This window comes from Onychostoma macrolepis, chromosome 23, assembly GCF_012432095.1.
Source record: "Onychostoma macrolepis isolate SWU-2019 chromosome 23, ASM1243209v1, whole genome shotgun sequence".
NCBI lineage: Eukaryota > Metazoa > Chordata > Actinopteri > Cypriniformes > Cyprinidae > Onychostoma > Onychostoma macrolepis.
In genome coordinates, this window is record NC_081177.1 from 10,996,970 (window position 1) to 11,024,289 (window position 27,320).

General features: G+C 36.6%; 1 protein-coding gene across 3 annotated transcripts; it reads left to right on the forward strand.

The window, feature by feature from the left end:
* Window positions 1–313: 313 nt before the first annotated feature.
* On the forward strand, window positions 314–26,605 carry hbs1l (HBS1-like translational GTPase). 3 transcript variants are annotated; one of them, XM_058762796.1, is made up of 18 exons: window positions 320–505; window positions 1,054–1,119; window positions 1,485–1,625; window positions 3,341–3,550; window positions 13,160–13,268; window positions 15,337–15,563; window positions 15,782–15,947; window positions 16,043–16,160; window positions 17,616–17,762; window positions 17,899–17,973; window positions 20,803–20,920; window positions 21,552–21,620; window positions 21,821–21,925; window positions 22,663–22,753; window positions 22,848–22,956; window positions 23,047–23,147; window positions 23,808–23,952; window positions 24,079–26,605. In XM_058762796.1, exons 1-18 carry the CDS (start codon window positions 463–465, stop codon window positions 24,088–24,090), a joined length of 2,052 nt encoding a protein of 683 aa, XP_058618779.1. In that variant the 5' UTR covers window positions 320–462; the 3' UTR covers window positions 24,091–26,605. The 3 variants fall into 3 exon arrangements, with proteins under 3 accessions (XP_058618780.1, XP_058618779.1, XP_058618781.1); XM_058762798.1 differs by lacking the exons at window positions 320–505; window positions 1,054–1,119; window positions 1,485–1,625; window positions 3,341–3,550 and adding an exon at window positions 4,136–4,159; XM_058762797.1 differs by lacking the exons at window positions 13,160–13,268; window positions 15,337–15,563; window positions 15,782–15,947; ... (9 more) ...; window positions 23,808–23,952; window positions 24,079–26,605 and adding an exon at window positions 4,165–6,469 and having other exon boundaries at window positions 314–505.
* Window positions 26,606–27,320: the final 715 nt, after the last annotated feature.

A 27,320-nucleotide genomic window follows, 5' to 3' on the forward strand; every position in this document is an offset into this window, starting at 1 on the left:
AACTGTCACACAACTAAAATGAATCTTGTCGTAAATTTAGTTTGACAGGCTATACAATGTCATACATGTCAGTGTTTTCATTTTTAAATTCATGTTTGAAAAAGTCTTTTTACACTTTTGTTAATAATTCAACTGCAAACATCTATAGCTCATGTCTAAATATTTTCAGATACACAAAATGAAAATGTACAAAACTTACCATGTTAACTATAACATCGGCCTAAATTCAAGTTATGAAATTACTGCTTTCACTAAAAACACAATTGTTTAATATCGAATCTCCTTCGTAGAATTTTAGAGGCTTTCAGAATTCTGTGTTTTCTCACTGCGCATGCGCGTCTCTCCTGTTTGTGATGACCGTCAACATGGCGGCAGTGGAGACGCATGTCTAAACTTTACACTGACAATTGATTTCTTGCCTCGCGTACTTTGTTTACGTGAAAGAAAGCCGTCGAACAAAAAATGTCCCGTCACAGGAATGTCCGAGGTTATAACTACGACGAAGGTATATCGGAGGAATATGATATTTAACCTCTTTTGTGCAAAGAGGCCTGTATGGTTGCTAGTTAACGTTAGCTAGTTTATTTATGCAGTGTTCGGTGCTGCAGATTAGGACAGACTGCTGTCGTGTCACTGTTTCAGATGGTAACAGCTGTACTGTTCACCTGATAACGAGTTCTGTGCTTTTAAACTCAGATAGTAGTTTCTAGTAATAGTAAACACAGCCTACTTTACTCTGGCTTTTGTATTTATTTATTTATTTTTTAATATTTTGGTGAGCACAAATCAGCTTTGTAGTTTATATAAGACAAAATAACCTCTGGTTTCTTTTTCTTCTAAGGTTTCATAAATTTACTCTTATTTAAACCCTGTATTTGTGCCTTTTGACTGTCAGTTTTGCTCATAACTTTTCTTGCATTGCTTCAGGTGGAGTAGCTGACTAAGCAAAGCTTTTTTAGGCCCATCAATGCTTTTCTGTTTGTTGATGTAGCGGGATTGCTTTAAATAACTGGGAATATAACAGAATTGTCTCCATTTCTTCCTTGTTCATAGACTTTGAGGAAGATGACATGTACGGGCAGTCAGTGGAAGATGACTACTGCATCTCTCCTGCCACTGGTTTGTTTAGTATTCAATAAATGTATAAATTCCCTATTATGAGGGTGCCAGTCATTTAGATCAGTCATAAAGCCCAATTTAAAAAAACGTTTCTAATGTAATTTATATTTTTAGTTTGAAGTTTGTTTATTCAATTATAATCTTGATATCATTTTGGCCATATTTGCTTGATTAAGTTGATAAAAAAGATTTGGTTTGAACCCAGTAACCTATGACTTTTACTGGGTTTTATGACCCATTGCAATGCCATTTATCATGCCATTGTCGTTTTTTTTTTTTTCATTTACATGTTGAATGAATATCTGTATAATAATGGAGTTAAGTTTTGTCTCATGGAGATGTTTGTGGTTTCATGTTTTTCATAGCCGCACAGTTTATCTACTCGCGTCAAGACTCAAGGCAGGCTCGACATGTAGAGACCCTGGAAGAGGCAGAATATGAGGTGGAGGAAGAGGAGATGCCAACGTCTCCCACCATTGCAGGCACACTAGACCCACTACAACAAGGTACACACTGACTTTATGGTTTAAGATGGCCACTTAGTCGACTAGTTGGCTAGTAAGTCTTTTAGCTTTAATATTTTTAATAGGAAGCCTTTAAAGGGGTTGAATGTAGAGATGCAACTTCTCAAAGAGGATTTCAGAGGGCAGATAGTCTTAAAGTTAGGGCTGTTGTTTCTATAGACATTCAGAATGAAGTTTATATAAATTTTATAGCCATCAGGACAATTGCATGCATATTTTCTGTTGTGTATAAAGTTCCTGTTAGTATATGTAATTTAAAATGAAATGTGATGTGACTGTGACGTGAAATGTAGTAACCCATACTATCAATTTGTGCTCTGCATTTAAAGGGATAGTTCACCCAAAAATGAAAATTCTGTCATTAATTACTCACCCTCATGTCGTTCCAAACCCGGAAGACCTTCGTTCATCTTTGGACCACAAATTAAGATATTAATTTAGTTACCGTCTTCTGCCATTTTGGAGAGTACCCCAGAATGTAATCAGCGTTAAGTTCAGCATGCGCGGATTACGTTCTGGCGTACTCTCCAAAATGGCAGAAGACGGTAACTCGGGACAAGAATTGTTAAATAAATCATGTTATTATTGTTTTTTTTGTGCACAAAAAGTATTCTCGTATATTCGTAAAATTACAACTGAACCATTGATGTCACATGGACTATTTTACCGATGTCCTTGCTACTTTCCTGGACCTGGGAACACTGCAGTTGCGATGTTGTCTATGGAGGGTCAGAGAGCTCTGAGATTTCATCAAAAATATTTTAATTTGTGTTCTGAAAATGAATGAAGGTCTTCCGGGTTTGGAACGACATGAGGGTGAGTAATTAATGACAGAATTTTCATTTTTGGGTGAACCTAACCCTTTAACCCATCCAAGTGAACACGAACGAACACACACACACACACACACACCGTGGACACACACCCAGAGAAGTTTGTTACTCTCTTTTTTGTGAGAATTATGGATTTTTGTTGTTGTTGAAATGAAGATTAAATAGTTATTTAACTTGTATATTTGGGGAGTTTCTGTCAGTTGCCCTATTGAAGTGTTGCACTGTTGTATCTCTAATAAATGCGTCTGTTCAAGGTCTGGTGGACTAAATCAGCCTAACCAGCTTCCTTAAGACAGGTTAAACAACTAGTTTGTTCAGACAACCTAAAAACTAGCAGATTTTTAAAACAAAAGTTTTTAAGTATTTTTGAAAGAAGTCTTTATGCTCACCAAGGCAGCATTTATTTGTTAAATAGAACAGTAAAATAGTTAAATATTATTACAGTTTAATATGTTTAAAATGTAATTATTCCTGTGATGGCAAAACTTAATTTTCAGCAGACATTACTCCAGTCTTCAATGTCACATGATCCTCAAAAATCATTGTTATGCTGATTTGCTGCTCAAGAAACATTTCTTATTATTATCAATGTTGAAATCAGTTGTGCCGCTTAATATGTTTTGTGGAAACCTTGATACATTTTTCGGGGTTTTCGATGAATAGAAAGTTTTAAAGAAAAGCATCTTGTATTACCAACCGGGCTTTGTGTGGAATAAACAATTGTGTTTTTGTTCTGATATAATCATTCATATAATATTTTGTGCCTGTCCAAAATCCAGATTCAGTTTTGTGGAATGCTAACATTGCATTGGGAATAATTTGTATCAGTTGTCCTTATTTTCCTGTTTGTTTTTGTTTGGACAGGTCGGTTGTATTCCTGTTTGGATCAGATGAGAGCTGTGCTGGGAGATTCAATTCCAGACTCCACACTGACTCAGGCAGCTCTGAAATATGACTGTGACCCTCACAGAGCCCTTGATTTTATTCTAACTGAGGAGAACACCAATACACACGCCCCTACAGCCAGAACCAACCCACAGCCCGAGCCTATCACCACAGCTGCACCACAGAAAGGTACACACACACGCCCTTCCACCCAAAACCAATAACATCACCAAAAAAACCCTACACACCCATTAGCTACCCAGAATACATCTGTGTCACTTCCACTTAAAAGTGTGCCCTGTTATGTATTTTAATCTAAAATGAAAATGAAAATCATTCCAACAAGACCACAGATAGAAAAAAAGTTGGCATGAGGTCTCAGGGGAAAATACTAAATTCCAGGGTTTTTCCAAAACTGGGGAGAACCTAATTTTTTCAGTGTTGGAGGCTGTAAATAAATAAATAATGCATTAAAATAATTTTAAAAAGTACTGATTTAAAAAAAATACTATGACTAATGATTAATTATTTTGTGTATAAATTAATTATAATGTTAAAGAAGGACGCCTTTCTTCTTTAACTTATAATTCTAAAATATAAAAATGTAAGATACAAATTTTTCTCTGCTTAAATTGATAACACTTTTTTTTTTTTTTTAATCGCTGATGTCCTTAATTTTACTGTGTATAACGTATTGCCTTTTTCTTGCTTTCTCTGTGGTCTCGGCTAACCAATGAAATTCGATCACCTTCCTCATCCTCTCGGTTGCACTCTTTGACTACGATTGGCCCTCGTAAGGTAAGGAGCCTTATTTCCACCCTCACACAATAGTACTAAGACTGTGTCAAGTGCACATTCATGCAAACGAGGCAGCGAACAATCTTTCAATCTCAGTGATCTGTTAGCTATGCCTGACCCAAACAAGTCCATACCTGCTGCTCTAAATCCTCCCCCTGGTCTGAGAAGTTTGGGAAAAGACCATTTAAAAGTGGTTTCGTCTCAGAATTTAGGTAGTGATGGTGGGCGGTCCACTTTAGGGCAAAATTCACTGGCGCAACTAATAGCTGCGCATGAACAGAAGTGTACAAATGTTCCTCCTCTAATTCCCTCCACTGGTCTCTCATTGGATAACACGGTTCCCCTCACTACCAGTCCTTTTGGTTCTTTTCTTGGTCCTGCTGCCCCACTTTCTGCAGTGTTCTCTCAAGGTCCTAGTCTCCCCACTATGTCTGGTTTGTCTGTTGGTTCAAGTGCGACACTCTCTTCTGGTCTCTCTTTGGGCACATCTGTCCCAGCTGGTCTGGGTGCGACATCCTCATCTCTTTTAACCAGCTCTCTCAGTAGTCTAGCGCTACAGGATTCCAAGACATCCGTCCCTCTTCCTGTCTCATTAGGAAGTTTGAACACTGTCCTACAAAGCAGTGGACCGTTGGGAGTACCGGGGCAAGCAAAGAGCTCTGGAAGCCTTTCATTGGCTGAGCTGATCCAGGAGCATCAGGACAACAGTCCCAAACTCTATGACAGTTTGCCAGGACTGCAAAACAGTCATAATTCGCATACAACTTGTCCTCAAAACAATCAAAAGCCTGTCCGAACATCTGCTGCAAATGCTCCTCCTGGCTTTTCAGAGGCACTATCCCTGCCCAATCTCATGTCCCAACACCAAGCGTCACTTGGTCTGCAATTCCCAACATGCACTGCATCGCTTAAGAGTGAAATTGCATCTAAGCATCAAGCATCGAACAAATCTGCAGCAGCTGTACATAAGCCCCGCCCACTTAGCTTAAATCAGAGCGTCGATCTTAGCGCACTCATGTCTCAAATGTCTCCCGACGGTCGTTCGCCAACCCTAGTGAGTTTTACTCGTATCTCTGCCAGTCAGAAAAAACGTGTGTTTGCTAAACCATCGATTTTTGCATTAGCTATGTGTGTGCGTGTGAGAAACGAGAAGAGCCGGTGCAATAGAGCGACTCATAATGCTTTCTTATACAGCAGACAGATGGAGAGGGTGAAAGAACGAGTGCAGTGTCCACCTCTCCATCACATCACCCCGTTTTGTTTTGACACACCCTCTCCGGATGACGTAGTCAAAGCGAATCAGAGAAAAGCTTTTACTCGAGACTGACTTGAGAAACGCCTTTTTCCGTACATTTTTATCATCTCCCAAACATAAAACTCTCTGGGTATTTTGCAGCTCAGGTTCATTTTATGTTTTACATTTTTGGCCATAATTTAAAGGAGCAAGGCTATATCGAGAAGTTGTCAGACTGAATGGTGAATAGTAGTGTATATAGAATGAACTGAATAGATTAGCGTTTGTAATTTTAGGAAAATATGAACTTTCAGATGGCAGTCAGAAGTCAGCACTCAGATGATTTGTACATTTGAGCCCTGCAATTATTTAAAGAACTAAGACTGCTATTTTATTTCATTGCCCAAATAATACTTCATACTTTTGTATATTTGAATTTTGTATATTTATTTACAGTTAACCATTACACTGGAAAGTTAAAAAGGACTCTTATTTATTTATTTTTCTTTGACTGAAGCATCACAACCTCAGATAGTAATTCAGTATTAATTTTAAAGTCTTACATATTTTAAATTTTTCAATTGGATTTTCATATTTTCAGAATTTTAAAAATGGTTCATTAAGCTAAATATATATTTTTGTACTTTATTATGTAGTTTTATGACATTTTGACAAATTATGCACTACAAGTCGCTCTACTTAGCAAAAAAGAAAATACAGGAGCAGATACAGTGCAAAAATAAAGGAAAAAACAACAGATTCTCTCTACATCTGTTTTGCTGCCTTTTGAAATGAGGTGCAGTGCTGGTTTACCACAAACACAGAAAGAGGGAAGACATTTGGGTTTGGGGACACCTGGAGTTTTTTCTATTACGTGTTTGACACTCAGCGCTGTAAAAGTGCATTTTAGTTATTATAATACAAGTCCGATACACATTTTCATATTTTTTTCAATTCAGTTTTGATTATTTGCTGCCTTTTTAATTTGTTTTAAAGCACTGATGTACATATGTGACTGCTGTGGCCATGGGCCTGACGTTTTGTATATATTCTGAAATAAAGATTTTCCAGTTTCATTTCTGAGATTGATGTTGAGGTGTGTGTGAATATGTGGGGGTGGAGGGGAACTTGATGTGTGTGTTGAGGCTGAGCTTGTTTTTTGCTCACCTTAAAGGGTGTGTTAACTTGTGGTGTTTATCACTTACGTGTGTCTGCTTTGACTGCGTGTGTGTGCGCATATGTACGTATAAAACAGAGAGTCTTTGTGGCCACATAAAGGTGTTAACACGCCCAGAGCATATTGGAAGAGATTTTTACAAAGGCTTTGCTTTCATTGTGGTAGACCATCCACCATGGGAGATGATACACACATGCACAGATCTGAAGATGGTCTGAAAACACACACACACAAACACAACACACACACCCTGTGCACATGCAGATCGACTTTATTTCCTCATTGCACACTGACCTGGTCTCCAAAACCAGTTTAATCCTGATAATCACTTGAAAAGAAGGGTGTTAATTGGGATTGTTAGTGAATTAGACTTAGTTAAGCCTAAATAAACTAGAAGAATCCATTAAGAGACAAAAAGTTTTGAACATTTAATCACTGACAGTTCTTGTTGGGGTTTAAATGTTCATGGAATCTAAATGTACACAAAATGACTAGTGGTGCTGTATGTAGCAAGGATCACTATTACTCTAGTTCGTACTTAGAGATTGAGTTAAAATCTTAAAAAATTCTGCCATCATTTAATTCCATTCCTCTGCAGAACACAAAATAAGTCCTTTTGAAGAACTGTTTTTGTCCATACAATGATAGTCAGTGGTGTCCAAGCACTGTCTTTCATTTTATGAACAAAATTTTGTGTCATACAGGTTTGGAACAACATGAGGGTGAGTAAACGACAATTTTTTTTTTTTATGTGTGTAAACCTTTAATTAATAAACTTTGACGTGTAACCTTTCCTGCATAGTTTTGGGTCACACATGAATGAGATCTTGTAGTTTAAGCAAAGGTGTTTTTACATTTCTAAGAAATCACCGTTATGATTTTGCATTTGGCGGATAATTAAACTGGTGAAAATCCCCTAGCCTGAAATGGAAGGAGGGACCTGTGCCGTATCTAGAGACCAGAATATCTTGTTGATGGGCTCTTTTGGCTTGGAACAGTAAGCAGCAACTTTAAAACCTCTTTGAATGTTCTTAGCAACACCCTGGCAAACATCTGAAAAACTCTAGCATGACAATGGTGTTAGAGTTTTGCATGGGCAAGCTCTTGGACACTCTTTTCGTCAGAAAATGTAAAAATCCCGTTTTACTGTTAAGATGCTTTGACTACACAGACTTTTAATCTTTCTTTCTCACGTGTTCTTGTTAACTCTCTGTTTGCCGAGCCAAGCGTGGGTGAAGGCCTGTGTTTGAAGAGCATGGTGCATCTCACCTTTCACACTTGCTGTCTTTCACTCTGTTTTGCAAATTCTATCTCTTTGCCATCTGACCACCTCAAGTCATCTATCCCTTTTTTCCCCCCCTGTTTTCTCTGCCTTCATTTGCCACCCACACAGGAAAGAGTGACTGGTTTACAGCTGGCCGTGTTACTGCTCTTTGACGTTTTCTCCCTTTTTTGCACTTTGTGGCTTTTGCAGAAATGGTAATATGTCATTGTGCTTGTGCTGCGAGACGTGCAGCACTACATAGATTGGTCAGAGAGTGAGAACGAAAGAGGTTATTGACCCTATTTGAGAGCATCAATAAAGATCATTTGTAGCTAGTTTTCTCTTTCTTTGTCAGACTGTTTCTTGTTTTCTCATACTTTGCTCTCCCCTAAATCCTGTCATTAGAACTAGAGATGATTTTACCCAAATTAAACTGTGAAGACCTGCAGAGGCTTCATATACAGTAATCTGTATACCCATTTAATTTAGCTAAACGTAAGAATAAGAATTGATGGTTAGGTTTATTAATGGTGTTTACCAAGTTAAGCATCATTGTTGGAGTTGCAGATTTGAACAAACCCTAAATGCTAGAAATTAAAGTTTGGCATCAACTCGTCCTGAACCGTTTGTGCTACTAAGATTTATTTATTCATCTGGCAGATGGTAAAATAACTGATACAGTCCCATAAGATGCAAGTAGTAGGAACCTAATTCATTCCAATTCGAAGGGTCTGAATATTATAGAGGCATGGTTGGTTTTTCTATGAAGTAAGAAACTAATTAGTAAAACTAAAACTGATTTGATAATGAGCTGAGATTCTGAAACCTTCGCAACCACTTAGCAATGCCTTTTTGGTTACATAGAATACCCATTCAGGGGCGTGTTTCCCAAAAGCATCATTAGCCAACTACGGCTGGCAGTTCTGTTGAACTCTCTTGGTAACAACAGACTTTAAGACTTTGCGAACATAGTTGCTATGCATTGATGCACGGTTTTGTCTTTTTTTTTTTTTTTGCTAATTGATAATTTTAGTATTTCAATAATGCTTATCAATTTAGATGCCAAGTCAACATTTCTCTTTTTTTATTTCTTATTTTTAATTTAAATTTTAAATAGTTTTTTATTTGTTTATTTGCATTTTTTATTTTAGTTTTTTTGGTAATTTTTTCAAGTCTAATTTAAAAAAATGTTTTTTACTTTTCTTAATAGAAGAAAATCATTTTTAATAGTTTTAGTTTAAAGTAACAACACTGAATTACTGAAAAATATTAGAAACCACCTAATTACTGTTCAGAATTTAACGGTAAAGGACTGTAAAAATGCTACAGTAAAAACCTATTAATTGATTAACGGTAAATTCCCCTACTATATATAGTGAATGTAATTTTACGGTAGTATACCGTTTTTGGAAGTGAAAAAGAATGTATACAGGGAATAACCGTAAATTGACATTCCCAGAATTCCCTGCATGGTGTTTAGTGTTTGTGTGAATGACACTGTGTGCACCTTCTATATGTTAATGTTTAAAAGCTGCTTGTGATGGGCTTTGGTTCATCATGTGACTTTCTCATCACCACCTGCTTTTGGTGGTTATCAGTGTATTACAAAGGTACAAAACAGATTTCAGTACTTCCATATGTTGGTATATTAACATTTTATCAGTTAATGAAATTACAATATTAAATGTAAATTTAAGTTAAATCCGTAAAACCTAAACTGTTGCTACCATGTTTTTTACGGTAAAATTCTGGAAACCGCAGCTGCCAGTTTTTTTTTTTTTTTACACTGTAAATTTTACGGATTTATTTATTTATTTATTTTTATTTTTTTGCAGTGCTATCACATAGCAATATGCTAAAATTAACTCTCAATGCCTTTCGCTCATTTCACTCAAATGCTTTACCCCTAGCATTTTTTCATGAGGCAATTGCCACTCGCATTTTCTTCAGTCACTGAAAAAAGACACGACTAGGTCGCTGCTAAGGGTGTTCTGAATCTTATTGGTTCCTATGCAGTTGTTCTAAGTTGGTTACAAAAATGTTGCTACATTGTTGCAAAAGTTTTCTTACAATCTAGTTTTAAGTAGTGTTTTAAAGATGGAGGTGTTGAAGAATGTCCCATTCATGCAGACTTTTAGGCCTTTGTCAACCTTTGCCCTTCCCTGTTTATGAAAGAGATTAAATAAGACCAGTCTGTGATGCATCCGAGTACATCTGTCATGTTCATGTATTGTTTTCAGCAGGTGTGTACCACATGGGCAAGGCTGTATGTGAGAAAATCTGTAATAGTGTGTGAGATGTCATTGTGAATTGAGGATGTCTGAATGGCAGTACTGAGGTGAGTGTGTGGGGATTCCCCATAGTTATGGGACAGCAGTGCTACACTCGACCCAATAAAAATAACTGATATGGAAAAGAAGGGGATGAAAGATAAGCTGGAGAAAAGATAATGTAGGCTGTAAGTGTTTTGGAAAGACAACCGTTCCTTGGGTTTTTGCATGGGTTTGTTGTCCTGGTTCTTTCTAGGAGTTGTTACACTAGCGCCCCCTACTGGACCCTACTGGAAAAAAACATGCCCAACACATTGGACTTTCCAGACTTCTTTAGTTAGACTGTGTGTTTTGATGGAATCCAACTTGGATTTTTATTTATTTTTTACTTTTTTGTTTACTTTTTTTATTATTATTTGAAATTTAGTTAAATTTTCTTGATTTCTGTTACTGTGATTCTACCCCCATTGCTCAATTGAATTTGGTTCGCATGTCTAGCAAACAGGAGGTGCGAGGGCTAGCAGGTAGTTAACAGATCTAGAAGGATGGAGTAAGTACAAGGTGAGAGATGTGTGTACAGTCACTGACTGACAGTGAGTAAATGAGATGACAGATAATCAGGTAGGATCATGTCTCCCTTGTGTTTGAATAGTCCTGGATCCGTTTTTCTAGGAAGAGCACATTTACATATCCTGAAGGGTGTGTGTCTCAGTTTTTTTTTTTTTTTTGTCTACTACCTGTAGAGTACTTTTCTACATGTTTATTCTCATCACAGTTGAGTTAATGCTCTTTTGAACAACATCCGACACAGAGACAGCAATGCTTTATTGACACGATAGCTAACGTTTACAATATTTCCAAAGCATATTTATAGCGCTCATATAGACAATATAGATACTCAGTAAGGTAAATGTATAAATTGCGTATATAGAGGAAATAGTAAAAATAAAAAATGGAGTTCATCAGGAGTGAATTTAAATAGTGAATGTGGCATATGGAAAGTATTAATAATAAATGCTGTTAAAGTAATAATTGTTTGATGTATGTTAACACTCGCTCATTTTCTTGATCCAGAATTATTTTTTTTTTTAATGACTTTCAGAGTGGAAATGTCAAAAGTCAGTGTCCCCCCGTATTTTATGGTTGTATCTTTTTTATTTAGTTTACTTTTTTGTATGTTTGTAGTGAGCTCTTTGTCAGAATTGAGTTGAACTTGGCAGCACAGAGCGTTCTGGCCGCTGTGTGTGTGGAGATATGTTGTGTGGGTGTGGTTTGTGTATAAAGTGTTGCTGAGTGTGTGTGTGTGTGTTCAGATGGGAGATATTTTGTGGGTGTGGCCGAGTGTGCGCGAGAGAGCAGGTGAACTGATATCTACATACCCCAGCACTTCCTGTCCCTGTAACAGGTGTTTTGTTGTCATCTTGAGCTCTGTATGCATAAAGGGTCCTTGTGGTGTGGCTATTCCAACTCCAACACATCTGGGGACTTGTATGGTGTTTATTTTTATATAATTATTAACGTTAGTTTCTGTAACAATGCAAATACATGTAAATTCCCACGTTATGATACCTTAAAAATGATTAAGATCAATGTTTTTTTTCCCTAAGGTGAGTCAGACATCTCACAAGTTCTCCCGAAGTTCAAAGTGTGTTTTTTTCCCATAGCATTTTTCCCTTGAGTTAAAAAAAGAAAAAGAAATATAAGATCCCCCTAACCTACTCGTCTTCTCATCTTCTATTCTCATTTTGTTCTTGGGAGTTAGAGGTTGCATTATTTTAGCACATTAACCCTCTGTGTGCTGGAAGTGCACAGTCAGTGTGGGAGTACGAGTGACGTGCCGGAGTTAACCCTTTCCTGGCCAGAGCGTTCACTGCTCAGTGCGAGATGACTGGCTGTGGCCGTTGCTACTGAAACGGCTCTACTGCTATGACGAGACACAGCACTCGCTGTAGCCATTTACCTTACAGGGACAGAAAAATATACTCTCTCATCCTCGGTTTTTGTTCATCCCTTCCCCCTCTCTGGCTCTGAGAGCCTGTTTTGGTGCAGCGTGGAGGAGTTGACTCATGAATTTCAGTAAGATAGTGAGAAAACAAGGCTCAGCACATGTCTATTGCACTGACACACACATCTGCTCATCTGAAAATGAGTAACCCTTTATACTGTACCAAACAGGAAACTTGCCTTCATAAAATGTACACTGTCATACATTTTATGAAGGTAGTATAGCACAAAAAGCTTGCTTTGTGCTGAAAAAAGTCTTTTTCTTTAACCCAAAATAAAAATTTACTCTCCCTTGGAGATGTAAATGACATTCTTGATGAGATGTATTTCTTCATCGAAACAGATTTGGAGAAAATTGTATCACATTACATTATTTGCTCACCAATAGATCCTTTGCAGTGAATGGGTGCCATCAGAATGAGAGTCCAAACAGCTGATAAAAACATCAATCCACGTGACTCCGGTCCATCAATGAACATCTTGTGAAGTGAAAAGCTATTATGAAACAAATCCATCATTAAGGAATTTTAACTTTAAACTGTAGCTTCTGACCAAAATATAATCCAACGCTTTCTCCAGTGAAAAAGTCATCTGCGCATATTTCTCTAGATAATTTAATTTTTTTTATACAGGAGAAAGCAATATTATAGAGGACTAGTATTTAGCTTTAAAAATGGTTTAAAGTTAAAACGTCATTCTGAATCGATTAAAAACGCAGCTTTTTGCTTCTCAAGATGTTAATTGATGGACTGGAGTCGTGTGGATTACTTGTGGATTATTGTGATGTTTTTATCAGCAATTGGACTCTTATTCTGACGGCACCCATTTACTGCGTAGGATTCATTGGTGAACAAGTGATGTAATGCTAAATTTATCCAAATCTGTTCCGATAAAGGAACAAACTTATCTTGGATGGCCTGAGAGTAAGTAAATTTTCTTTTGGGTGAATTAATATTTTAACTTTTCTTGAAATATTAAAGTTAAAAATCAATAATATATATTAGTAAAAAAATCCAAATTTAGTGTATGCATGCTGTTTTCTACATTCTAGCTAAAGCACGGGAGGCTTCAGAGAGTCGTGTTGAAGCAGAGGTTGTCCCAAAGGTTGCCCGCATGACTGTGTCAGGCAAGAAGCAGACCATGGGCTTTGATGTGCGAAGGTAAGCCAATCGAGGTAACATGGAAGTGGTTTAAAGTGGTTTAAAAATCTGCCCTTGTAACCCAAACATAGTACGTTCAAACCTTATAAGGGGTCCTCTATAAACTGTGATCTTTCACCGTCTTTCACTCTTGAACAAAGCATTTAACCACAGTTAACTCCATGGGGACTGTCCCTGTAGAAGTATCACTGTATCACCATGTCCTAATCAGTCAAGATGTGTCACGTTTTCAGTGATTCGTCAGTCTAGAGTGAACACTAGGGATAAGATGTTTATAAGATAGTACATAGTATGTGATTGTAGTTTTTTAGCTCTATATACAGTTACAATTATCAGGGTTTTGAATTAGATTTTTGATTTGCAGGCTAGTGTTATTTTAGTATTATTTATATACTATTATAATATTTATTAATATTTTGAATTAGCTTTTATTTTTATATTGTCTGATTTCATTTTTTAGTTTTAGTAATATTATGTGCTTTTGTATTTTGTCTTATTGTGTAAGTATTTTTTTATTAAGAGGCATTTTTTACTAATTTTAGTACTTAAACTAACATTTTTTATTTCAGCAAAATGTCAAATTTTTATTTAATTTAGTTTTAATTTATTACGTTTCTAGTTTTTACATTTTTTTTATTTTTAATATTTTGCAGCATGATGCCACAGTAATAGAATGTGTAGGTCGCTTTGGATAAAATTGTCAGATAAATTGCTAATTAGATGGTTTACCTTGTGTCTTGATGTAGTGGAATTGAAATTTGCATCCTTTGTTAACATGCTTTTTTGAAATGTACAAAAAAGACATTCTTCTTGGTCATCTGCTATCCACAAAATAGCAGATGGTACAGAATTCATTCTCCAAACCAGGCCAAGTTTCTCTACCTGCATTGCATTCTGGGATAGCAGAAAACCACAGAGATGGCTGGTGCCTGTAGATTAATCTCACACACTCTCAAACACAAACCCACAGCCTATCACTCCCACTCCTTCAGCCACAGACCACACCCGTCGAGCTCAGTAAAAAGGGTGTTGGGGTATCTGCAGGTGGAACAACCAATGTACTTTTATTTAATAGGTTAAGTTTGTTCAGAACAGTTTGTTTAAATGGCTGTTAGAGGACTCGTGCTAAAGTTTCCACGTAATCCTTCCATTTCAGAAATTTGTACGTTTTTACTAAAAATATGTCAGCATTTTGAGTTTAAAAAGTTGAAATGTAGATTGTTCAGTACACAAAGTTCGGTACATTAACATTCAGAAACTATGGAGTTAGTAAGATTTATTTTTTGGTTTGAAAGAAATTAATACTTTTTATGCATTAAATTAATCAAAAGTGACAGTAAAGACATTTATAATGTTAACACTCTAAGGTGTCCTTGTGACACGGTACCTGTACTACTATTATAATAACAATTAATTATGCACAATTACATGCAAATAACCCAAGCCAAACCCTAATCCTAACCCTAACCATATAATAAGTGCATGTAGTTAATTAATATTACTCAGTACTTATATGTATAATTGTGAAATGTATAATTACATTGTAACAAGGACACCTTAAAATAAAGTTTAACCCAAAATATTTGTCAAATACAGTAAGTTGTTCTTTTTTTTTAACTTTCTATTCATCAAAGAGTCCTGAAAACATCACGATGTCCACAAAAATATGAATAAAAATGTTTCTTAAGCTCCGAATCAGCATATGATAATTATTTCTGAAATATCATGTAACTGAAGGCTGGAGTAATGGCTACATTTTAAAATATATTGAAATAAAACTTTTTTTTTTAATTGTAGTAATGTTTCGCAATATTACTGTATTGTAATGGTGAGCAAAGCTTCTTGCAAATGCAAATGTTACTGAACCCCCCCCAAAACCCATGGTTTTTGAAAATTAGACCTAGGACAGTAACACAGTACGACATAATGGATTGTATGTTTATCACAGCCTTGTTTTTGTTCAAGGCAAATTAGCTAAATTAGATTTTTATTGACTGTAAGAACAACAATAATACAAGAGAAGTCATGTTAAAAATTCTGAGGTAATATTTGATTTGTGTCTTTTTAGTGCGGAAGAAAACGGCGTTGTTGCCCCGTCAGTTCGCAGAGGGCCGAGTCCAGAGGTCACCGCTGCACCAACCACAGAGACCCCATCCAAACCATCGGCTGTGAATGAAGACTCTGCCGCCCCGACCCCGACTCGACCAGCTGGAAAGAGCAAACAGCAGCTCAACATCCGTGCTGAACTGGAGAAGAGACAAGGAGGAAAACCGTTACTCAACCTGGTGGTCATAGGCATGATATGCTCTCTCTCACTATTCATCCTGCCACATTATCATCCACTTAATATTTTGGTGTTGCATTTGAATTGGTTTTATTCTTTTGATTAATCCAGTTACCATAAAGTCACTCCCTAAAGTATTTGGATGCCTAATGTCTCTGTTAGATTTAAAAAAAAAACAGTATACATGCTGTAAATGTGAAACTTGAACTTTGTTTTTGTGTGTGTGTAGGTCATGTAGATGCTGGTAAGAGCACTCTCATGGGTCATCTGTTATATCTGCTGGGGAACGTTAATAAGAGAACCATGCATAAATATGAGCAGGAGGCCAAGAAAGCTGGCAAGGCCTCATTCGCTTATGCATGGGTACTGGACGAGACAGGAGAGGAGAGAGACAGGTACGGTTAATACAAACACATTCAGCTGTTATTTCTGTTTGGTAAAAGTGACCTAAACCAAGATTTATTTGTTTATCATCTGTTCTGTTTCATAGAGGAGTGACCATGGATGTGGGCATGACAAAGTTTGAGACCGACTCGAAGGTTATAACTCTCATGGATGCACCAGGACACAAAGACTTCATTCCGAATATGATTACAGGGGCTGCACAGGTACTTTCCCTAGTCTACCCCAACATTTTCTCACATCATGTTGTTTTAAATCTTCCCCACAACACTGAATAATTTTTTCAGCCATTTGCAATGAGCAGAAAGCAAGTAAAGCTTTCAAAAAGGATTAAGAGGCACCGTAAAAGTGACCCGTCCAACTTGTGCACTATATTCCCAATCTTATGAAGCCATATAATACCTTTGTTTATGAAGTACCCAGAAATTTCCAACTAAAAAAGTGGTGCACTGAAAACCTTGACTTCTACCCTACTGTAACTGATTGGCGTGTTCTTGAAAGAAGTGCAGTAACATTGTCTGATTCATGAATTAATCATTTTGTTCATGATTCATCTTTAATGAAGCAGTTGATACGGGTCAAAAATGGTCTGAATGAAGCATTGACACATTGGACTGATTCAAAGTTCAACTTACTGGCTCAATGGTCTGGCCACAGTGGTTAACAGCTCAATTCAGGGGAAAATTACCTTTGAATAGTGATGTAATTATGGTCTGTTTCTCACACACAGTTATCGTATGGCTTAAGAGGACTTGGAAATTAGTGCACAAGTCATATGAACCACTTTTATGCTGCTTTCATAGTGTCTTTTGAAATTTGAAGACTTCAGTCCCCATTCATTGTAATTGCATGGACACTTTATTCAGAATTTCTCCACATAAGAAAGACTTATAGATTCTGAGTGACAGTGAAGTGAGTAAATGACCTAATTTTTTATTTCTGGTTGAACTAATCTTTTAATGAAGTCCTGTTCTTTATTTGCCTACACCCTTTTTGTGCACACAAGTTGACGAGGGAACAACTGATGTCTGTGCATAATTTCTTGTGCACAGCAAAGTCTCAATGAAAGTCTTGTCTTGTTCTTTGTGGATTTGGGTGCCACCACCACTATTACTCTGTATATGAGTGTGTGTGTGTTTGGATTTGGCTGATACCTACAAATGCATTGAATGAAATTAGTCACACATACAGGTCGGATTTACTCATTTCCTCCTGTCAGTCTGCTGAGAAAGGGTTTTTGGGGGCAAGTGGGTGTGTGTGTGTGTATATTGAGGGTGGGTTTGTATTGGGTCTAGACTATTACTGTATGATTTCAGAAGCTGAAATTGACATGACGAAGCAATACTGATTTAAGAATCTGAGAATCTGTAATATTATTTATATTTATTTTTTTTATATGTTTGCGGACACACTCACACAAACACCCATGAAAAATCACTCGCATAAATGAAAAAAAAAATTGGGGGAAAATTACTCGGACAAACACACACACACACGCATATTAAATACAAATAAAAAATGGGTAAATATTACACATCACATTCACAATACTAAAGTAAAACGTTTTGTGAGCGACTTCAGTGTTTGGGCATCTTGGCAGGTGTCATTAGTGGTGGATTCTGGTCAGAGCATCTGAGGTAGTGTGTGTATGTCTTTTGCAGGCAGATGTGGCTGTGTTAGTCGTAGATGCCAGTCGTGGGGAGTTTGAGGCCGGGTTCGAGGCGGGGGGGCAGACCCGCGAGCACGGCCTGCTGGTTCGATCCCTCGGAGTCACGCAGCTTGCCGTTGCTGTCAACAAGATGGACCAGGTGGGTAACCATGCTGACCACAACAGCGTACAGTAACCACGGCAGTGTCAATCATAATTTTATTTATGTCTGAGAACTCCGCTTCAATCCCTCTCCCACCAATCCTGCTCATCACATTGTGTGTGTGTGTTTGCAGGTGAACTGGCAGCAGGAGAGATTCCAGGAAATCGTCTCGAAGCTCGGTCACTTTCTGAAGCAGGCTGGTTTTAAGGTAATGTATTCTTTGAGCATGGAGGATGTTTATATGTTTTTCCCCCTCTACATGTTGTCCCTGAGTAATTTTCCCCCAAATTTTGTGTTATTGTCATTTATGTGCGTGATTATTTTTTTCTTGTGTGAGTGTGTCTGCAAACTTTTGTCTGTTAGTGCTTCTGGATAAAGTGAGACTTTATCTGATTGATGACACATCCGGAAACTGCATTTAAAAAATGTTTCTGATTGAATCTAACACAATATCAGCTTACCGGCCGATACTTGTCAGTCTTTTCAACCTGGTTTTCCATACTCATTTATTGCAAATGCTGCTATTTCCATTTATGAACCCCTTATGATGTATTTGCTTTTGCTTGAATATGTTTTGCAAGATGTCAAGTGTGCTGTTTTTATGAACTTGATACAATATAGCTTTATGTGAAAATTAGATTGAAAATCATTTGTTGAAAATCAAATATTTTAGTAGAAAATATAAGAACTGATGACATTTGACATCAAACCTGTTTGCTGTGCATTTTGACATGCCATATATTTTTGGTTTGAGCACAGATGATGCTGTGCTGTAGAGGAACATTTTCACTTTTGCATAAATCATATGAATTATGAATGACTTTGTTAAAATGCTTACAAAGTCTTAGTACAATAAGGCAGTGTGGATATTTTGCAAAATACAAAATATTTTTGTTTGAATGGTGACAAAATAAGGACTAGTGAAAAATGACAGAATTTTTAATTTTGTTTAAAACCATACATATGACACAAGAATAGAAGAAAATTCTTACACTGTAATAATGAAATATGAGCTACGGAAGAGAAACTGACTGCAGGCCTCAGCTTTTTACTAGTTTCACCTTTGCTCAACTTGGTTCTAGTATGTCTAGTTTCTAAAATATTATGAGTGTGATGTCTCATTTTGGCAAGAATTAACATTCTTAACATTTTTTAAAATGTGAATGCAGCTCTACTATCACAACAATGGAGGCTATTGTGCATTTCTGTTATTTTTATTACAATTTATAGATCTTCATTAGATGTTTTTGCAGTTAACTGTATTGATACTGTACTGATGTTGTATACAGTATACATTTGATCCCCTGCTGATTTTGTAAGTTTGCCCACTGACAAAGAAATTATCAGTCTATAATTTTAATGGTAGGTTTATTTGAACAGTGAGAGACAGAATAACACGCATTTCAAAAAAAGTTATAAATTGATTTGCATTTTAATGAGTCGAATAAGTATTTGATCCCGTATCAATCAGCAAGATTTCTGGCTCCCAGGTGTTTTTTTTATTCAGATAAGGAGCTGAGATTAGGAGCACTCTCTTAAAGGGAGTAATCTCAGCTTGTATAACTTATTTATACCTGTATAAAAGACACCTGTCCACAGAAGCAATCAATCAATCAGATTCCAAACTCTCCACCATGGCCAAGACCAAAGAGCTGTCGAAGGATGTCAGGGACAAGATTGTAGACCTACACAAGGCTGGGATGGGCTACAAGACCATCGCCAAGCAGCTTGGTGAGAAGGTGACAACAGTTGCTGCGATTATTCGCAAATAGAAGAACCACAAAATAACTGTCAATCTCCCTCAGACTGGGGCTCCATGCAAGATCTCACTTCGTGGAGTTTCATGAGAACAGAGAGGAATCAGCCCAGAACTACACGGGAGGATCTTGTCAACGATCTCAAGGCAGCTGGGACAATAGTCACCAATAATACAATTGGTAATACACTACGCCATGAAGGACTGAAATCCTGCAGCGCCCGCAAGGTCCCCCTGCTCAAGAAAGCACATGTACAGACCCGACTGAAGTTTGCCAATGATTCAGAGGAGAACTGGGTGAAAGTGTTGTGGTCAGATGAGACCAAAATTGAGCTCTTTGGCATCAACTCAGCTCACCGTGTTTGGAGGAGGAGGAATGCTGCCTATGACCCCAAGAACACCATCCCCACCGTCAGACATGGAGGTGGAAACATGCTTTGGGGGTGTTTTTCTGCTAAGGTGACAGGACAACTGCACCACATCAAAGGGACGATGGACGGGGCCATGTACCGTCAGGACCAGGGCATTGAAGCCAGCCAGGGCACTGAAAATGGGTCGTGGATGTGTATTACAGCATGACAATGACCCAAAACACACGGCCAAGGCAACAAAGGAGTGGTTCAAGAAGAAGCACATTAAGGTCCTGCAGTGGCCTAGCCAGTCTCCAGACCTTAATCCCATAGAAAATCTGTGGAGGGAGCTGAAGGTTCGAATTGCCAAACGTCAGCCTCGAAACCTTAATGACTTGGAGAGGATCTGCAAAGAGGAGTGGGACAAAATCCCTCCTGAGATGTGTGCAAACCTGGTGGCCAACTACAAGAAACGTCTGACCTCTGTGATTGCAAGGGTTTTGCCACCAAGTACTAAGTCATGTTTTGCGAAGGGGTCAAATACTTATTTTACTCATTAAAATGCAAATCAATTTATAACTTTTTTGAAATGCATTTTTCTGGATTCTTTTTGTTGCTATTCGGTTTCTCACTGTTAAAATAAACCTACCATTAAAATTATAGACTGGTTATTTCTTTGTCAGTGGGCAAAAATACAAAATCAGCAGGGGATCAAATCATTTTTTTTCGCACTGCATGTCATCTATGATGTACTAGCACAAAGAGTAATTGGATACATCCAGTGGCCAGTAAAAACGTGGGTGGTGAATAGTTTGGAAATGTACAGCAACATTTCATGGTTCCTTTCAGCCTGTTGATTTGATCCATCAACAGCACATTCCACTATGGAAATGATCTGTGCCATGTGTTACAAACGTGCTTGTCTTTGCAGGATTCTGATGTGTTTTACATCCCTACCAGCGGTCTATCAGGAGAGAATCTGACTACTAGGAGTAAAGTTGCAGATCTTACAGCCTGGTACACTGGACCTTGCCTACTGGAACAGATAGGTGTGTGTCTGTCCATTTTCATTTTTGGTGTGTGTTTTGGACTGCATTCAAGCAAATGTCATGCACATATATATATATATATATATATGCACATAAATAGAATAGAGCAAAAAGAAAAATGCAATATAATGTTATTTTATTATTTAAAGAAACTTTTTTATTTTTCTGTTTTTGGGTGGGAAAATCCTCTTTTGTACAAAATGAGGGTGAGTAGATGATCAAATGGTCTGCAGAAGGTTTGACTGTGACTAAATTTACCAAATTTAGACATGTGAAAGGGTTATTTGTGCCTTAGTGTTTTTCCCCTCCAATACTTATGCAAATTAATTATCAATTTTTTTTTCTTAAAGTTGCATTAAAAACATCCACCTGGCTGAAAAATCTGATGTGGCACATAAATGTTTGAATGAGTGCTTCTGTTTTCGTGTACAGAGATGTGTGTAAGAGTAGAATCCTCTGCTGTGGTGATTTTCTCAGAAGTTCTTGTGTCTTGATGCCGTGAATTGATTGGTGGCTGACTTGTGAGAATCCTCAGCAGTTTTACTCTGACTCATCAAAATTTGATGAGGCAAACAGAAAACCTTCAGACGACTGCATCTTTCCTCATCTCTTTCTCTCTGTCTATCTGCAGATGCATTTAAACCACCCCAGAGGTCAGTGGAGAAGCCTTTCAGGCTTTGTGTCTCAGATGTCTTCAAAGGTCAGTTTGGGAACCACCATAAAAGCAAAATGTACAAAACCTAAATGCACAAATATCAAGGTGGATTCTGTGCATGTATTCCCTTGTTATTTAAAAAATGAAACCTAAAAATGAAACGCACCATTATTTTTATTCTTTCATTATAGCCAGTTAAGAGACGTTTTACTTTACGATCACCTAAACAGCCTCACTGTTTTCAGATCAGGGATCTGGGTTCTGTGTGACTGGGAAGATCGAGGCTGGCTTCATTCAGACAGGAGATAAAGTTCTGGCCATGCCTCCTAATGAGACCTGCACGGTTAAAGGTAAACACACAGCAGCTTTATCAACTTAGAGAGACAGGCATTGCTTTAAGAGTACATGCAACAGTGCCCTCTTCTGGTGTTGTCATGAAATACTGTGCAACATATAAATATGAATTATGGAACACTATATAAAACATTTTTGACAAGTCATTGCATAAGGTGTCAGTTGATTCATTCAAATAGATAGTTTGAACTGAGTCACAGTAATGATTCAAACTATTAACTCTTCTGTTACTGACTTTTATATCTGTCCTACTGAGACAAGAAAAGATAGCAAAACTAGTGTAATGATAGAAAAAAGTGTATTACTAATATCATTGCAGTAGTTATGATATTGCATAATTTTGTTTTGCCATCAAAATCATTTCATATACATCATGAATATTATGAAAATATGCACTATAGTTCATAATTTTCGGGTCGGTAATTAATACTTTTTTAATACTACTTTGCCATCACAGGAATAAACTACATTTTAAATAGTATTAAAATAGAAAAGAGTGATTTTTAAATTGTAACAAAAAAAAAAATCACAATGTTACTGTTTTTATAGTTTCTTTTTAAAAAATAATAAAAAAAGAAGCCTAGTTGAGTATAAAAGACTTCTTTCAAAGATTTTACCAGCTTCAAACTTTTGAATGGTAGTGTATCGCCTAGCCCTAATTGTCATAAATTATGGCAGTTATTTTTATTTATTTCATTATTTTTTCTAAATTGATGCATCTGTCTCTCTCTAGGGATCACTCTCCATGATGAAGCTTTAGACTGGGCAGCTGCTGGTGATCATGTCAGTCTAACTGTAACTGGCATGGACATCATCAAAATAAAGTGAGTGTGCAAAGAAACACTAGTGTGAAAAACTCTGGGCACTGTTGATTCTGTAATCATGTATGTTTTCTCGTCACATTCTCTTCTCTTCTAGTGTTGGATGTATATTCTGTGATCCCAAAGAGCCCATCAGAACCTGTACAAGATTCCGAGCAAGAATTCTCCTCTTTAATATAGAATTTCCCGTCACGCAAGGCTTCCCCGTAAGAAAACGCCTTTTCTTTGTTTAGACTTCTAGGGATGTGCAAGTGCATTTGTTAACATTTACTTGTTTTTTTGTGTTTGATTGTCAGGTACTGTTACATTATCAGACCGTAAGCGAACCGGCCACTATTAGGAAGTTAGTCAGTGTATTACACAAGAGCAGTGGAGAAGTTCTCAAGAAGAAACCAAAGTAAGTGGATGAATGATATGGAGTCATATTTGTGCACATGATCATTTAATATAATTTTATTCAACCTCATGTTGTTCCAAACTTCCTAACTTTCTTTCGTTAGTAGCCCAGTGGACTATGAAAAGTGAACAGTGACTGTCATATTTAAAAAAACAAAAAAAACAATTTGCACTAGCTCTCAAATCTAATTTGTGTTTCCACATCAGTGTTGTTATTGTTAATTAAAAATAAAACTATTAAAAAGAAATTTTGGTAACATAAATAAAGCTGAGGTAAAATAAAATGTAAATATTAAATGAAAACAATTGAATTTTAAAAACTTTCCTTGAAAACCAACTAAAAAGTTTAATGCTGAGAAACTAAAATTAATAACTAAAGCAGAAATAAAAATCAATTGAAGTTAAATAGAAATGTTTTTAAAAATCCTATAAAAAAAGAAAAAAATCAAAGTTAATAGACGCTAAAATATTATTTATTAAAATTTTAGTATGAATAAAAATACAACCTAAGATAAAACTCTTCCCTATATTCCAAGTTTGTGATTGCTATTGACAGTTTCTGGTATCATCTTTGGGTGAATTGATTCTTTAATGAGTGTTAAAAGTTTCTGCAGAAGAATCATTGTCAGCTTGTTGTTGATGGTGTATGAATGTTGTGCAGGTGTTTGAGTAAAGGACAGAATGCTGTGGTGGAGATTCAAACACAGAGGCCTGTGGCTCTGGAGCTCTATAAGGACTATAAAGAACTGGGGCGGTTCATGCTGAGATATGTGGGCTCGACCATTGCTGCTGGAGTTGTCACAGAGGTAAAAGGCAGTACATATTCACCTTTTCTCACGAAACATTCCCGTTTTGTATTAATCAGCATTTTTTGATATTGCATCACGAGAATGTGATGCTTGTTAATACTGCTAATGTTTATACTGTTCTAGATCAAAGAGTAAGAACCAGTTGGAACTGGATCCTCCAGAAAAAAACTGGACAGAAGTGCAATTCCCCCTCAAAGCTACCGTAACACAAACATAAAGTGAATACACACAGATGCCCACAAGGCAACATCTAGCCACAGTTCACATTTCACCTTATTAAAGGCCCTAGAATGAGTGTGTGTGTGCTAGAGAGAGACTGCATTTTGTCCTGCCTCTCAACTTGCAGCATACAATTGATTTGTGTAATAATTCATCCAAAATTTCAGCTCAAACACACACGGATCATTTACCTGTAATTTAATTTGGTTTGCTTCCATTCATTGATTGCATCATTAACTGAACTCATTGTTTTATTATTTGATATTTTATTTAGATTATTGTAAAGCGCATCATTTTTGACTATAAGATGGCAGCATATAATGGACATTTAGTTTCCATTTTCAAATGGAAGGTTTTTAAGGTTAATCAAATTAGTTATGGATGTGTACATTTGTAAAAGGGAAAATAGATTAAGCAACACAGCTGGCAGCTCTCATCTCCTCCATCAGTTTCTCATGTGAGCGGGACAGTGTGAATGAAGCCTGCCCTTCCATTGCTGCTACTCTATGAGAAAACAGAAGGATCGAGAACCAGTGGGCAAATGGATATGCTGTGGAGAAACTCATCCGCATGTCTATAATCTAACAGTAATCACTTAAAGGACCTAACGGACATGACTCTTACTCATCTTGACTTGATTATTAAGTTGTTTTAATTTAAAGAACGTTTTGTTTGGGTGTATCGAAGCTGAAGTTGTTCAGTTGGGGAAAAGCTTCTTCATCAGAAAAATAAAAATATTGATCACTATGGAAAATGTGTGTGTGTGTATTGTTGGGCCATTAAATATAGTATTTATTCAGTCTTACATTTATTTTCCCATTTTGGAAAGTGTTTGTTGGTTTTATCATGGAAGCCTGTTTCCACCACATAATTAAAAAACAAAAGTGAGAAAAAGTTGCTGTTAACTTTAAAAAAAAAAATTTATTCCATGGTTGGGGAAAAAAAAAACACAGAATTGCAAGATGTAAACTCAGAATTCCGAGAAAAAGTCTGCATTGTGAGATTGCAATAGTGAATTGAAAAAAAAAAGCAGTTTATATTTCACTTCATTTTGAGTATATATCTCGCAATTCTGACTTTTTTCTTAGAATTACGAGAAACAAAGTTCAACTGTGAGAGAGAAACTCAGAAAAGTCAGAATTGTGAGATGGAAAGTTGCAATTACCATTTTTTCATTTTTTTATTCTGTTAAAATTGGCTTCATACTTTATGACCCTGCTCAACATTTACAAAAGCATTGATTATTCTCTGGACAGGAATGTATGTTTTTCCTGCATGCAAGCTGTTTGTTTTCATCCTTACAATTTTCATGAATTCTTGTTTCGGCTTTTACCACCTTTTGGCCTGATGTCGAATGACATGAATCTCAGTGCATTGATGTTTTGTGAACACACTTTATTATTGCAGTATAATGCGAGTTATGCAAATCATGTAATTTCCCACTTATTCCAGAAAGTGCTCACTCTGACAGATGCTCATTATATGTGCTCAAATGCTAACAGATGTAGCTAATAAGTTGTTTTCTTGTGTGAGAATGTGCTGCTGTAATTTTCCACTTCATGGCCTGATAATCAAAAGATTTCACAAACGCAGCTTGTTCAGAATAGATACAGACTCGAAGATGATGACACATTGATTCAGTGAAACTGGCTTTAATCAATTCGTCTCTGCCTCTTGATTGTAGAGAAATACACTGAAAGATTTAATAGTATGTTTCTACTGGTAGGCACAAAGAAAATATACTGAAATTGAAGAGAAATATACTGCTTAAGACCTTATCCACCACACAAGATTGTAATTAATAAGAATAATTACCATCAAAAGTGAAAAATGAGGGATTTGACCTTTTAGTTTTATAGCACTGGGGTTGCTGAAGTGGTTCAATCAGCGTAACAAATGACTTCTTCTCAACTGAGAATTGGGATATTAAATGTATGCTCGGTGCTACAGACTTAGGCCAATTACAAGTGCAGTAATCATAGTCTCAAGAGATTCTGACATTAGCTCTGCTTAAAAGCATCAAAGAGTTTTGTGAATTACCCACAAGGAACATTTTTGACAATAGCAACTTTTTAATGCTGTCTTTCTCTAATTTCATCTCATTGTTCTCTTTGATCCTCTTTTTAAATCATCCAAAATAATTGTCTAATGATCGTTTCCTTCCTCTAATTTTCTGTATCACTGCATACAATGGCATTTTGACAGTAAGAGTTGTCTTTTTTTTGTGCTTGTTAATTCTCCTTATAGATGTTATTTTTCACGGCATGGTGGTTTATATCTTTTTCTTGAGGAATGAAATTTCAATATCCACCCACTTTTTCTCTGGGGCTGGTCTTTTGATTTGGAATGAGCAAAGTCTCTCCATAAAACTTTAATGTTTTGTTCTAATGCTGCTGCTTGAAACATTAAAGTGATTTATAAAATTATAAAATCTTTCTAATTAATCTTCTCAGTGACATGTATAAAGCAGTGATGTATATACAACAGTTCTTTTTTTTTTTTGTCTTTCCATATTCCGATTCACACTTTCATTTGCTTTGACTCTCTTGTTATCAATATTCTGGAAGCTTTTTCTAAGTTTCCTGTTCTGAATTGGTGTAATATCTTGCTCTAAACTTCAAACTGACAAATATGCCTCAAGAGACTCTTTCATTAGTCTCTCAGTGAAGAGGAGTTATCTCATGAAATGGAAATCGAGGCCTAGTGTTGCATTAAGAACCTGAGTCAGATAAAGTGAGTGTGAAATTAAGTGTGATTGGATTTCCGCCAGCAGTACCATCTTCTGCAAAGTAAGAAGATGGCAGACATCCACCAGCCATCTTGGTTTAAGTGTGGCCTGTCTCTCTTTGATGTTATTTAAGATCTCTTAAAACGTTTATCACATGTCCGTGGTTTCTGTTGGAGACCTGGTTACTGTTAGCCTAAAATAAGTCACTAAATTTTCCAAACTATTTACTCGTAATTTAAGTCAGTAAATTTCTGTAGCTAAATGCTTTATCTTTTTATGGATATAATTATCAAAGCCATTTTTTTTCTTGTAGAAATCTAGTGTTTTTAAAACAAAAACTAGAATTAATTATAATTTGTATAATATTGTGTACACATAATTGCATAAATCGAACATATAACAATGAATATCAGCATGT

What these genes read in the sequence shown, in the direction of transcription:
- hbs1l (XM_058762796.1), top strand. Translation starts at nt 463, where the DNA reads ATGTCCCGTCACAGGAATGTCCGAGGTTATAACTACGACGAAG. An exon ending in ATGGACATCATCAAAATAAA is followed by an intron (nt 22,754 to 22,847) that starts GTGAGTGTGCAA and finishes CTTCTCTTCTAG; the next exon opens with TGTTGGATGTATATTCTGTG. An exon ending in CCGTCACGCAAGGCTTCCCC is followed by an intron (nt 22,957 to 23,046) that starts GTAAGAAAACGC and finishes TTTGATTGTCAG; the next exon opens with GTACTGTTACATTATCAGAC.